This window comes from Equus caballus, chromosome 3 (genome assembly GCF_041296265.1).
Source record: "Equus caballus isolate H_3958 breed thoroughbred chromosome 3, TB-T2T, whole genome shotgun sequence".
Taxonomy (NCBI): Eukaryota; Metazoa; Chordata; class Mammalia; order Perissodactyla; family Equidae; genus Equus; species Equus caballus.
Window position 1 is genome coordinate 69,105,862 of NC_091686.1, and position 15,019 is coordinate 69,120,880.

Consider the following 15,019-nt stretch of genomic DNA (forward strand, 5'->3'; position numbering starts at 1 on the left):
AATAAGGTCCCCACTAAAGTGGACCACTGACATCAGGTACAATTTTTTGAGAGAGAAATTAACGTCTATCTCCCTTAAGCCAATGTATTTGTGGACTCTATCACAGTAGCTTAACCTCTATCCTCGTATCTACGCATCTACACACACAAAGTCACACATCAAATAGGATAAATGTTTGAAACCTGTCTGATAGTCAAGGATAATTATCCTGAATTAGGGAGTGGTTTTACTGACAAAGTCACTGAGGAAAAAATCAAATAATCTAATGGAAAAGTGGGCAAAGGACATGAAGAGGGAATTGCCTAAGAAGGAAATACAAGTGAAGACAAGTGAATACGAATAAATCAAATTGAATAAAGATTATTTTAATGTTCAGCTGTATAACAACGAAATGAAATTAAACATGGGGATACAAGTTTTCTCTTATCAAACTGGCAATAAAAATTCACTTTACAGAATATGCAGTATTTAAGCATATGAGTGAACAAGCTCTCCCATACTGCTAAAGGAAGTATAGAATGCTAAAACTTGTTTAAGAAATATTTGACAATATGTATTAAAACATTAAGAAACGTACATACATTTTGGCCAAGTAATTGCATTTCTTGTAAGTCTATTCTAAGATAATCATAAATATGCCTAGTATTACACAAGGTGTACATAACTGTATCATTTTATAGATTTAAGAAATAACTTATATTTTCAGCCACAAAGAAGAACTTTAATAAACTATGGAATGGCATTAACATGAATAAAACATTTTAAAGACATGGAAATGTGTTCTTGACACACTTCATGAATAAAAAGTTATAAAGTATATACCCGAGAATTATAACTTTTCACAAGAAAATGTACACGTGCCCCCAAATGGCAGCAACAAGGGTTATATACTAAGTGACTAGATAAGAAATCATTTTATTTCATATACTTTTCTATATTATCCAATATTTCTATTATAATCTGAATTATCTTCAATATCTGAAAATAGAATATGATTCAGCCATAAATAAGTTAGAATGCAAATTAAAAATTGGAAAATATTTGCAACCTGTTAACCAATTTGTTCAACAAACATTTATTGTGTATTCATTATGTGCCAAGCACTGTTTTAGGAAATGGAGATACAGTAATAAAGAAGTCAAAAATCCATGCCCTTATGGAGTTTACATTCTGGTAGGGCATATGGATAGCAAACAAGTAAATAAATGTGTTCTGAGGATAAGTACAGATAATGAGAATTTCTATGAATGAAATAAGATGTCTCCTGTGAGTTTTAGGTTGAGTCCTGAAAGATGAGAGAGAGCCAGCATGTGAACGGCAATGAGGACCAAGTTGCTGGCAGGAAAAAAACAAGTGCAAAACTCAGAAGCATCAGACAGCTTGGCAAATGGTAGAAGAATATATAGGCAGGTTTTGGGGGAAGGTCATCAAGAAGACAAGACCTCCAGTTGACCTGCGAGCTGGACCTAACAATTGGGAGACCCCCACCCGCTTCCCGTCTTTGGAATGTGCATTGCCTTCCCTACTCTCATAAGCTGCCCTAAGGTACAGCCCTGAGATAGCAATGTGGTAACGAGGCTATCTGGACTGGGTACATGACTAAACCCTCCCAGGGCCCGTGTGTACGTGACTGAATCCAGCTAAGGCCTCTATAAACTTTTAAGATTTGGAAGGTGGGTGCGGAAAACTACTTGCATTGCAGCTGCCCAGACAAGTCTTGTAAGTTCCTTGGTCATTAAAACTGCCACCTACCAATCCAGAGTGGTCTGTCTTATTCTTCCGTCTCTCCTTGCCCTCTGTGTAGAGGGGGACCAGTTTCAGATTATAGCCGGGAAGGTCCTGGGGAGGTTGTGTAGCTACACAGGCAGTGTGAACAAGGAGTGTTGGGTTTGAGATGAAGTTAAGAAGTAGACAGGGCAGAAAAAGGAAAGATGTGTAAGGCTTGATAAGGAGTTTGGTTTTTTCCTAATTCAAAAGGAAACTATTCATGGCTTTAAGCAGAGAAGTGGCATCTAATTTATGTTTTTCAAAAAGGTCATTATGCCTGTTATCGTGGATTCTTATTAAGTGTTGTTTAGAATAAGGGTTTAGTGGGTTTTTTTCTTGAAGAGGAATTATGTGTAATTTTTGTACTAGTCTATATTTCTTGAAAACTCTACAAACAACAGGTTGTATTTTTGTAACAACTGTTTTTATATTTACATAATATAATTGTTATTTTTATAGTCAGAAAAATGGTTATTGAAGAAGTCCAAAGCAACTTCACACAACACATAGATGATACAGTTTAAAAAAAGGTTTTGGAATTATATGTACATATCTGAGCCACAACTTTGTTTTACCACTTTCAAGCTTCATGACTTTGGACAAACCAATTTCTTTTATACTCGGTGCCCTCATGTGTGAAATGGGGATAATACTGCATATTTCAGAGTGCTCTTGTAAGGGTTACAGAACATATAAAATAAACATGTATTGTGAACATGTATTGTGAAGTATTGTAATTACCACTACACACTACCGTAACTGCTTCTAGGTGGAACCAAAACAGCAACAATTTAGCTCTTACTAGGTGATAATCTCTCTGCTTTTTACTTTACGAGATTTTATCCCCATCATTTTACAAGCACAGCAAACCAAGAGGAAGATACTACTGCTACTCTCATCTTACAGATGAGAAAATTGAGGCCTGGGAAATTTGTTCAAATCACTAAGTTAGTAGGTGGCAAGTCCTGTATGATTCCAGAATCTAAATTCTTAGTGACTATGCACGTTCAAGACGTTTAGCTCTCTTCATCTTCTAGCGTTGTTATTCTAATTTACAGAAAAACTCTCCTTTGTATGTAATAAGTGTGCTAGAATCTTTATGCAGAAATCTACTCATTTAGCGTTACATATTTCCCTGAAGTCAACCACAAGATGGCCTTTGCCTGTGATAATTAGCCAGGATATATATAGGACTGTCTGTTACTGTGATCAACATTTCAGGGCATAAAAAGACTAGTAAGGCTTAATTCATCATGGCTTTGAGAGTCTCTATTTTGGCTGCAAGGATAAGACAGAACAATCACAATACAAGTTAGCTTGTCATACAAGAGTTACACAATGCTTAGGGGAGGGAGTAAATACTTCCGCTGTAAGAATTCAGATAGACTTTCTAAGAGAGGTAGCTTTTTAAGACACCTTCGACAAAGGATGGACAGGCAGACAGAGGAATGAAGCAGAAAATAAGTCATAAATGAAAAAACACAATAATCTAGTCTGACGATCTCTGTTTGACCATCTTTGTTGGGAGTTTAGGAAACAATTTGTGTCAGAGATGCAACCAGGAGAAAAGAGCCAGGATGTGGTGAGCTTTGAGTGTCTTAACAGGCAGATAACTTCCAAAGGTATTCTTACAAAAGAGAGGCAATTAATCCTCCACTTCAGGAAGATGACTCTGCCAACTATAGAGAGAATTGAAAGACTGAAGACTGAAAGTCAAGATGGGATAGAGTGAGCCATTAGGGAAGAGGTAATGAGGGGTTGAAGGTGATGAAAGGTAAACAGATGACAGGTAAGGGTATGGGATTTAGTTATGATGAGTTTCAGGTGGTGGTAGAATGTGACGATGCCCGTCAGAAAGTGATAGTTTCTAACAAAATAATCTTCAATGTCTAAGTACATCAACTGTAAATAGCACTTCAGCAAATCAGGGCAGAGGAACGTAAGATCAATTCTATACCTAAAATTCCAGAAAGTTGCTTTCCCTGATAACAGGAGATGATACTTGCATATTCAAATATCACATAGCTCAATTCAATCAAAAACAATTATTTTCTCAAAGGACTATAATATTGAAAGGCTTTTAGCTTGAACTACATAAATGACTGGAAAAACACAATAGTTCCAAGCCCTGAGATTTATTTTTATTTGCCAAACTACTTGTTATTTTATAATTCCCAATTTTCTAGGGACTTATCTCAATCTAGAATAAAAGCTAGCATTTACAACTATCGTCATTACATAATTGTAACAGCAGAATCCAATTCTCTTTCTAACAGTTGTACTAATCGACTAATCTAGTAGGAGTGCTGGATTTAAATGTTAGGCCCAGTAGGAAATCCAGAATAATTGGTCTTGCTCCGTACAAACTTCATGGGAGTTTTATGATAATTGTTGAACATCTCTGATTAAAGACTTCAAAAGGGAGCTGTCATTCTTGTGACAATTGCTATATTATTAAAAGATTTGCTTCTTTGTGTTAGAGATTCTATTAAAAAGGGGGTCAAGTTGGGATCCTCAATCACCTCTGTAAGAAACGTGGGTTCGGCTAGGGCATAAACTTCATTTATGAAAATATTAAAAAGCTAACAATAAGTCCTATGGAACAATGTTATGATTTTACCAACTTTAACAGAAAAAAAAACCTTTAAATACAAAGCAATACAGTGTTTGTTTATTTTCTATTGCAGTTCTTATTTCTAAGAACGTTAAGTACATTTTAAAAGCACAAACAGATAAATAATTCTGTAATCTAAAATTTCAAATCCTAAAGCAAAGAAAGGATTGACAAAATATACTCCCATGCAAAGAACTGCCATTTATCACCATTTGGGGAAAATAGGAGTGTGTGTCTATGTGTGTGTGTATCCATACACATAATACACATAATGTACTTGACTCGTACACAAATGGCTAAGTTGGAAAAGGCCAGACTTTGAAAACTGTTCCTAGAAAATGGATTTATTCAGGAAAACTTGTATATGTGTTACTGTACATACTTTTATATACCATAAGAATGGTTATGAACACAAGACCATTTCGTTTACTTTTTTTTCCAGAGAGGCCTTTCAGTATATGTTTTCTTTAGAATATTCTTAGAAAGAATTGAAGTACAAAGCCATAGAAAGCAATAGTATTTCAATATATGTCACACAGTAAAGTGAAAATCATCACTCTAGCTCTTTTTTTTTTTTTGAGGAAGATTAGCCCTGAGCTAACATCTGCTACTAATCCTTCTCTTTTTGCTGAGGAAGACTGGCCCTGAGCTAACATTCTTGCCCATCTTCCTCTACTTTATATGTGGTATGCCTGACACAGCATGGCTTGACAAATGTTGTGCAGGTCCATACCCGGCATCTGAACCGGTGAAGCCGGGCACCCACAGTGGAACGTGCGAACTCAACTGCTGTACCACTGGGCCGGCCCCCACACTAGCTCTTTTTAAATCTCCTTGTTTCTGGTAGCTTTCCCTAATTCTTCTGTCATTAACTCCTGCTTGGGTTTTTCAGCACTTTTCCTACAAAGCAAATTTTTCTCACGTGAGTTTTGAATTGTAGGTTCCTGGGCTAACTGACAAGATGTATTTATGACCACGTTGTTTTTAGCTCTTAGGGCGTAGTCTCCCGTGGGCTTTGCTCTTCTTTGGCAGAGCTGGAAGTGAAAAGCATCTTGGAAACCCCGGCGAAAATTCTCATTGAAAAAACCGTAAATGATGGGGTTGATGCTGCTGTTGCAAAAGGCCAGCCAGTGTGCAAAAGGGTAGACGTAGACATGGATTACCTGCAGTTCACTTGGAGACAGGTCAGCATAGTCTGAGAGCATCATCAGAGTCCACAGGGGCAGCCAGGAAAGAATGAAAAGCAGGGCCACCATCAGAAGCATCTTAATGATCTTCTGCTTCTTCTTGGAAGCCACATGCCACTGCTCCTGGTTCTCCTTGCCTGTGTGGGGCACTGTCATCTTGAAGAGTGAAATTCCAATCCTTCCATACATGATGACGATGACAGACAGGGGAGCCAGGTAGATGTTGGCAAACAGCACAGTGGTGTAGATCTTCCTCATTTCTCGTTTTGGCCAGTCTTCCCGGCACCAGTAGACTGGGCTGGTTTTATTTTGGGAGTTGAGTCTCACTCGGAAATATTTATCTTCTTGAATACGTAACATTATTGCAGATGGAAACATAATGGTGATGGCCAGGACCCAGATGATCACAATAGTGACAAACGCAGTCTTGATAGTGAGCTTTGGTTTAAAAGGGTAGACGACACACCGGAACCTACAATCAAAGGCAATATCAGTGAGGCTTTGCCTCATAACTTATAACTGAGTTGTGAATTAACTTTTTTAAATAATTACATTCTCCCACCCACCTTCCCCTCAAAAACATAGGAAGTTACCATTAGTAGTAGAAAGGCATGCATTGCCATTTTCTGTAATTGATAGTTGAGATAAATTTCAATTCAAAATATGAATAAGGGGAGTACATCAGACACTATTAGTAATAAAAGTAATAGTGGTAACTAGCATATACTGAACATGAACATTTAATATTCTATTCCAGGTTCTTTCCCAATGGTTTGCATCAATTGTTTCTTTAAGCTTCCCCATGTAAAAGATGGGAAAACAGGCTTAGGAAAAAATCTTGCCCATAATTACACATGATTTTTACACAGGTAGTTTGACTCCAGAGCTCATATTCTTAAACTCTCCTTCATGCTCTTCTGTGGTTCCCTCCAACACCATCTGTGTGCTTGGCCATACAGCTTGCTTTGGTCAAACATTAGCAAGTGTGACATAAGCAGAAACAAGAGTGATTTCAGCTACAAGACACAGAGCAGGAGCCCCACACAGAGGCACCTAGCCAATCCACAGCATTGTGAGAAATAATAAAGCACTATTGTTTCAAGTCACTAAGTGTTCTGGTGGTTTGTTTAACAGCTATAAGTCTGAGAGTTTCCAATTTGAGTTCTGATTCTGTGTCTTCCTGATGTTCTATGTCCTTTGGTGAGCTTGGAAATTCAGCTTCAGTATGTAGAGTAAGTCTGATTCATTTTACTGCTATTTTGGTATTGTGATTCTTGATCTTGTTATTATTGATACTCATTATATTAATCATAAGATAATCATAACATTTTGCAACTGTGTAACATTTTGTATTTTTCAAAGTACTATCACCTACTTAATCTTCTTTGATTTTTGTGAAGACTCCATAAAAGTGAAATGTTATGAAAATTACTTTCCAGATAGTCGAATAAGGAAATTTAGAGTTTTTAAGTGGCTCAGCAGTAAATCCAAAGTAATTTATCTGACATATTGTCATATAATGACCAGTTAGCTTGAGCTTTCACTGCTCTGGTTTCCTTCTTAGGAACTCCTTCACTGCATGTCTAAGATCTTCTGTCTTAGCCTCCACGTTTCCCTCTAGTCTTCTAATTACTGAATTCTCCCATTTACTCACCTTTAAATTACAGGTAACTTCACAGGCAGGGTTCTGAGTATTTTGCTCTTTTTTTTAAACCAACTACTAGGACTTCAACTATTATTTTTTCATTTATTCATTTGACAAATGTATATGTATTCGGAGAGGCAAAGATGAACAAGATAGAAAATGCTCCCTACCAGGAAATAGTCAATGGAAATATTGTGTAATTACGCTAAAATCATGCTAGAGTTTGGACTTGGCCAAGGCCTTAATCAGGGTTGTACCAACAGGACGTATAAATATATAGAAAGAAATTTATTGTAAGAAATTGGTTCATGTGATTATGGAGGTTGAGAAGTCTCAAGATCTGCAGTCGGCAAAGTGAAGACTCAGGAGAGCCGATGGTGTGTTCCAGCTCCAGTCTGAAGGCCTGAGAACCAGGAGAGCCACTAACACTAGTTCCAATCTGAAAGCCAGCAGGCTCAAGACCCCAGAAGGGCTGATGTTTCAGTTGAAGTCCAAAGGCAGGAAAAGACTGATGTCCCAGCTCAAAAAGTCAAGCAGGAAGAGTTCTCCCTTCCTTGCAGGAGGATCAACCTTGCTTGTTCTATTTGGGCCTTCAACGGATTGGATAAAGGCCCACATCAGGGAGGGCAATCTGCTCTACTCAGTCTACTGATTCAAATGTCAGTCTCATCAAAGACACCCTCACAGGCACAACCAGAATTGTTTGACCAGATATCTGGGGACCTACAGCTCAGTTGAGCTCAGACATAAATTAATCATCACAGCCATTTAGAAAAAAGTCTCAGTATCCCATCTCCAGCAACAAAGAATAGTGGCCTGGTTCAGGACCAGTTAGCAGACAAAACTGATGGGACTTTAAGAGTAGCTAGATAGAAGTTGAAGAGAGAAGAACGTTTCAAGGATAAATCTTAAGATTTTCAATTGTTTTGGGTGAGTTATCCAGCCATTCACTGATTGGGGAAAATGAGCTGATTTTTTGTTGAGATTTTTTGTGGGGATGGATAGCGAAGACAAATTCAGTTCTGGGCAGGTTTAGTTTGAGGTGTTTGTTGGATGCAGAGGTGAAGTTATCCAGTAGGTATTTTGAACATAAGTATAAAATCCAGGAGAAAGACTTAGTCTGGAGAAATAGGTTTGAAAGCTTTTTTGCAATTTGGCTTTATCCCAGAGATGATCTGAGAAAAGCATTCAAGGGCAAGTACTTTGGATAGAGATAAATGTGTGGTGATTTTAAAATATGCCCAAATTTTTGACACTCCTTCCAAATTCTATTCCCTTCTCTTTGAACATGGGCTGGACTGAATGACTGACTTCTCATGAATAGAAAGCAGAAGTGATACTGCATGACTTTCTTTGGCACAGGCCCTCGGAGTCTTGTACTGACAGGTAAGAAGTCCAGCTACCTTGAAGCTGCTGTGCTGCAAAGCCCATTGGGAGAAACCAAGAGACAGAGTGCCAGAGAAGCCCCAGCTGTTCAAGTCTTCCCAGCCTAGGCACCATCATGAGAGTGAGAGAGCCTTCCGCCCTTCCGCCCTGGCCTTGGAGCTCCCTACGTGATGCTGAGTGGAACAGAGACAAGCCATGCTTAGTGAATGTGCCCACATCACAGACTCTTGAACATAATAAGTATTGCTGTCACTTTAGACCACTAAGAGGTTTGTTTTGGGAGGTTACACATTATATAACAATAGATAGCTGAAACTATGGAGGAGTGATACATGGATGGGAAGGCAGATAGTAAAGGGTGTGAATTAAACTACCAGTCACAGCAGGGGACTATATTTTCATCACTTTTTAAAAGACATGAAACATTACAGATGCAGTTGAAATTCTCTTGGTAGATCTTCTCAATCTTTTCCTCTTCTTCTTTCCCCAGAAATCCTAAAGTTGCACCTATAACATTTTAAATTTTATATAATGGCACCATATTATATGTATCATTATGTAACTTCCTTTTTGAGATTGTGTGCTTTTGAGATTTATGTATTTTTATATATGTTTATCTAGTTCATTAATTTTAACCACTGTACAGTTATCCATCAAATAAATATAGCATGATTTATTTATTATTCTAACCCTCATATACTTTTTCAAATGAATAGCAATGTTTATTTCTAAATCTCTTTATAGGAGGCATGCTAGAAACAGCGAAAAAGAAATGTAGGGATATTTAATACTACCTGTGGTGTGGAAGTAAATCTGATAAGCTCAAGATTCAAGTAGGAAATGCAAAAGATATTACAGTTTTTTATTCACTGTAAAGATGACAAGTATTATTATATAATTAAAGTACAGAATTTATTATAAACATTCCCATCCAAATAACTTAGTAGTAGAACTACTTACTAGTATACAATAAGTATTAGCATAAGGAGTATGTAAAAAATAATTGAGTATAATAGTAGTAACAGGGTATAGTAAGTTGGGAAATAATTAGCTTGCAAATTTTAATGCAAAAAAAATCTTTGGCATATAGTGGTTAGCATATGTTTAAATTCTGTTCTCTTCTCCTGTAAACCAGATAAAGTAGATCTACATGATGAATTCTTGGAAATAGATTAAAGTGTTGTAAATAATGATGCAAATAATAGATTAATATTAAAAATAGAATCTACCAGGTTGTTTTTTGGATGGCGGCAATTCTACTGCATTTCATGTTATTTTTAAACACGCTCTCTCTCTATTATATATGCGTTATTGATTGGTTGTTTTCTTTTGGGACCAGTTTCTTCATGTAGGGAGACATCTTCCAGGTCATTGTCCAGTTCCCCTCTCAAATCTCTCGCTGTCTGCTTTTTTTTAACATAGAGAAGCTGCTTTTACTTCAGCCCAAGGGAGACCATGTGAGCTGATTTTGTTTGTTTGCTTGTTTTGGTGAGGAAGATTGTTGCTGAGCTAACATCTGTGCCAATCTTCCTCTATTTTGTATGTGGGACGCCACGACAGCAAGGCTTGATGAGTGGTGTGTAGGTCTGCACCCAGGATCCAAATCCGTGAAGCCTGGGCCACTAAAGCAAAGGGCATGAACTTAACCACTATATCACTGGGCTGGCCCTCAAATATCTCTTAATTGCCATTGCCACTGTCTTAATAGATGCGTACATCCTCTCCCATCTGAGTGGTTACAAAAATTTCTTATCTGCTCTCCCTTTCTCTAATCTTACACAACTCCAAAACCTTTCTACCTGTTTCTCTAAAATGAAAATATAGTCACTTTCCCCCTGTTTGAAAGACTTCAGCAACTCCCTGTTGACTTCAGGACAAAATTTAAACTTCTTAAAATGGAGATAAGCCCAGAAAATCTACTTCTTGCCCCTTTCTATGGCCTAATGTGCCACTCCACCTTCCTATGTTCCAGTTGAACTGCCTCTCTGCACATCTTTGGACACAGGCCCCTTATTTAAACTGGCCTATATATGTTCATGTCTTAAGAGATGCCCTTTCACCTACATCACTCATCTGTCAGTGGCCATGCTGTGGTGGTGGCTCATATACAAAAAGAGGAAGATAGGCAGTATATTTTAGCTCAGGGCAAATACTCCTCAGCAAAAAAAAAAAAAAAAAAAAAGATAGAGAGATACCCTTCCCCCAGTTCTTCCTAAGGTAAATTTCTGATCCCCCAAGATTTGGACAGATATCAACTCTTCTGTGAACCCACCACTCCTGTCCTGACCAGTAACTTGATCGCCCTCTCCTTTGCACAGCTGCTATATCTTGGACCCATAGTAGGAGTGTCATTTGTAAATATTTGTTAATGTGTCTGTCTGCCTCTTCCACTTCGCGGACTTTTTGAGGAACACTGTGGCTAATTTGTTTTAGATTCTACACAACCCAGCCCAAGACCTGGCACAACTCAACAATATGTGTAAATGAATGTATTAATGAATTTTATCTTACAATATGGATAAAGTTTCAGATTTATTTCAGCATGTTTACATTTCCATCATTAGAAATTTCAAGATTCCAGTGTGGAAAACAGTAAAATTACACTATTATGGATTATATATTTGTGTCCCTTCAAAATTCGTCTGTTGAAACCCTAACCCTCAATGGGATGGTATTAGGAGGTGGGACCTTTGGGAGGTAGGTAGATTTAGATAGGGTCAAGAGGGTGTTCTCACGATTGAATTAGTGCCCATTTAAGAAGAGAAAGAGACTAGAGCTCGTGCCCTCTACCATGTGAGGGTACAATGTGAAGATGGCTTTCTACAAATCGGGAAGAGATCTCTCACCAGACATCGAATTTACCAGCCTCCTGATCTTGACCTTCCCAGCCTTCAGAGCTGTGAGAAATAATTTCTGTCGTTTAAGCCACACAGTCCATGGTATCTTGTTACAACAGCCTGAACTAAGACATGTATCATCCCTAATTATTTAATTTTAAAATATGGACATTTCCTTAGTTTTATTTTCTTCTTACTGAACCTTTAGTAAATATAAGCCTTGCTTTTAAAGGAGTAGATATTATGGATACAATTTTGTGTAGATATACCGAAATTTAGTAGATTATACATTTTTCTCTGGTTTGTTGGATTTGTTGCAGACCTGCCCCTTTTTCTGGATTCGGGTTTCGGTGCTGACTTACCTATCCACTGCTATTGCAACTAAAGTGAAGACAGAAGTCGCAACTGATACTCCCTGGACAAAGCCACTGATCTTGCACATTGTGCTTCCAAATGGCCATCCTGAAAGGCAAATGGAACAGCTAGTCTCTGAAAAGATCATATTTTTTAAAACTTTCACTGAAAATATGAACAAAAAGGCATGAAATCAAGACTGATACAACTGTTTCATAAATGATATCCAGGGAACAATGTTTCCCATTACTTTCATCAATATTGCCCTGGCCGTTTTTCAGCATACTAATAATAATGTCACAATTTTATAGTAGTTATGACATGCTAGGCACTATAATAAGTGCTTGCCATCTATGAACATATCTAATCCCCACAGCAGGATTTTGAAGGCTTTATTTTTCTCCTCATGGTATAGATTAGGTAACACTCACACTAATATCACATACCTTGCCATACAGCTAGTTGGCAGCATATTAAGAATTTGAACCCTAGCAGTATGGTTCCAGAGTGCAAACCATGAGCCCTTGTGCAATTATGCACTTTTTTTTAAATTTTTTTTTCCTTTTTCTCCCCAAAGTCCCCCAGTACATAGCTGTATATTCTTAGTTGTGGGTCCTTCTAGTTGTGGCATGTGGGACGCCGCCTCAGCGTGGTTTGATGAGCAGTGCCATGTCCGTGCCCAGGATTCGAACTGACAAAACACTGGGCCGCCTGCAGCGGAGCGTGCGAACTTAACCACTCAGCCACGGGGCCGGCCCCAACAATTATGCCCTTTTAACAAATAAAACAGGAAGAATATTGGTTTTATAATTTGGAAATGCACTCTATAAATTATGAGGAATCAGGAGTTACATGTAGAATAAATAAAGTTAATATTTATCTATATATAATGTAATGAGACAATTTACCTCAGAGGTACTTTGTATGGAGTGAATGTTTGTGCTGCGCACCCCTCCCCCCAATTCATATACTGAAGTCTTAACCCCCAATGTGATGGCATTTGCAGATGGGGCTTTTGGGAAGTAATTGGGTTTAGATGAGGTCATGAAGGTGGTGCCCACATTTTGGGATTAGTGCCCTTATAAGGAGAGGAAGAGAGAAAGAGAGATCTCTCTCTCCAGCACATGCACTGAGGAAAGGCCACGTGAGCACACAGCAAGATGACTATCTACAGACCAGGAAAAGGACCCATATCAAGAACCTGACCAGGTCAGCTTCCTGATCTCAAGCTTCCAGCCTCCAGAATGGTGAGAAAATAAATGTCTTTTGTTTAAGCCCCCCAGTCTATGGTATTTTGTTACAGCAGCCTAAGCTAAGACATACTTCGAGAATAAAGACAACTTTACATAAATAAAAATAGTGTATTCCAGTTACTGCCTAATTGAAACTCAGTTACCAGAATGTTTATAAAAGATATTATTAAAAGTATTATAACAGTTTAATATTCTAAACTCCCATCTGCTATTACAGCAAATAATATTCCTCCACTAGCAAATATTCTATTTCCCCAAAGATAAATGCTGTGTATTTCTCAGATTTTTAAAATTTAGCTCTTAAAAATATCCTGGAATTCATTTAAAGAAAATATTCTTATCTAGTTTAAAATATCCCCAATAACCTAAATAATCCAACTATATATATCTAAAAAGGCCATTTTATTATCTATCCAGATCATCTTAAAATAGGTGCTTGAGTGACTCTACTGAATAGAAACTAGAAGAGAGTGTGTCTTTCCAGTCCTAAAATTTGTCTGGCTGCTATAGTATTACTTTTCAACAAAAATGCAAAAAGGAGTGTATATAGCCATTGGTTGAAAATTGAAGAACAAGCATATGATTGATCTCGTCTCCCTCACTAACCTCCACTGAAATGACAGCACAGGGACAAAAAGAACATAAATCCAGAGAAACCGAGGGACCACATAACTACTGAATGTAAAGTTGAGAAAACAACACGACTGGCTGAATTATGTATAAATGCAATCAGATGCCGCCAGCTTTTCCCTGGGGAGGGGCAGAAGCATGGAAGTTACTCTCTGAGAAGGCGGAAGCAGAGGGGCTCTAGACTCTGAGTCACCACGTGCAGGTGGAGTAGGGGCCACAATGATGTAGAAGGATTAAGTGAAAATATATGCTCCGCGTGCAATACCACTGGCCCAGAGAGCCACTCAGCTCCAGAATGAAGCAGCCAGCCTTATATTCCTTTAGCAGTAAGGCAGAGAATTTCCTTCTGGAGAAAGTGATCCTTCCAAGAACACTGACATGCAGATTTTGACAGTTGTGGATTTCCCAGTGAAAAGTCCAGACTAACGAAGCTGAGAGTGGGCCTAACCTCAAACCCCGAGCATGCAGAGGTTCAAGACAGCTATGCAGTGCTTCACTCTAAAACACAAGCAGCTAAGCAACAATTGATGTTAGGGAAACCTCAAATATGAAAGAAAGAGACTAAAACAAATAGAAAGAAAGAAAGTTAGGGGAAAACCAATATGAATCAGGTAGATGAAAAATGACAAACAACGAAAAATTATGACTAATAACCTCAGAGATTTAACACATTTTATTCATGAAACATGTGCACGATAGTACGAAGAACATGCAGAACATAAAAATAGCTCAAAGAATTTAAAATATGATAACAGAAATGAACAACCCAAAAAAGTCTAGAAGAGAAAGTGGACAAAATCTTTGAAAGTAGAACAATAAGGAGCTGAAAATGGAAGAGAAAAGATGAATAAAAGGGTAACCCAGGACCTCCAATATCTGACTAATACAAGTTGAAGAAAGGAAAATGGAAAAGAACTCTACAAGAAAATTCCCCAGCACTGAAGGGCATTCTATTGTTGATTGAAAGGACCTAGTTTGTATCTAGCATAATTAATGAAAATAGAAAGACTTATCCAAGGCCTAATTGCCTGACATCCAGAACGCTGGGGATAAACAGAAGCCCTAAGAGCTTTCAGGAAGACAAACAAAATACAAATCATGAGTAAAGAAGCAAGAGTCAAATGACATTAGATTTTTCAGCAGTAACACCAGGTTTCTCAGCAATAATGACAAAGCAACCCTCTAAATATTTTGAGGGGAAAAAATGTCCAGCCTTGAATACTTTATACAGATAGGTATAATCAAGTATGAGGGCAGAATAGAGATATTTGCAGACATACAAGATCTCAAACATCTTATCTCGATGTACTCTTTTTTAGGAAGCTAACAGAGGAATTAACCACGAA

General features: G+C 37.8%; 1 protein-coding gene across 3 annotated transcripts in view; it reads right to left on the minus strand.

The window, feature by feature from the left end:
• Positions 1-344: 344 nt before the first annotated feature.
• The window catches only part of NPFFR2 (neuropeptide FF receptor 2), a 44,707-nt gene continuing 30,032 nt past the window's right edge, over positions 345-15,019 (minus strand). For all 3 annotated transcript variants that reach the window (XM_005608726.4, XM_023637988.2, XM_070262361.1), the window contains 2 exons: positions 11,799-11,898; positions 345-6,040 (listed from right to left, as the gene is read on the minus strand). In XM_005608726.4, coding sequence (XP_005608783.2) covers positions 5,206-6,040; positions 11,799-11,898 — 935 coding nt within the window. In that variant the 3' untranslated portion in view covers positions 345-5,205. The remainder of the gene's footprint in view (positions 6,041-11,798; positions 11,899-15,019) is intronic.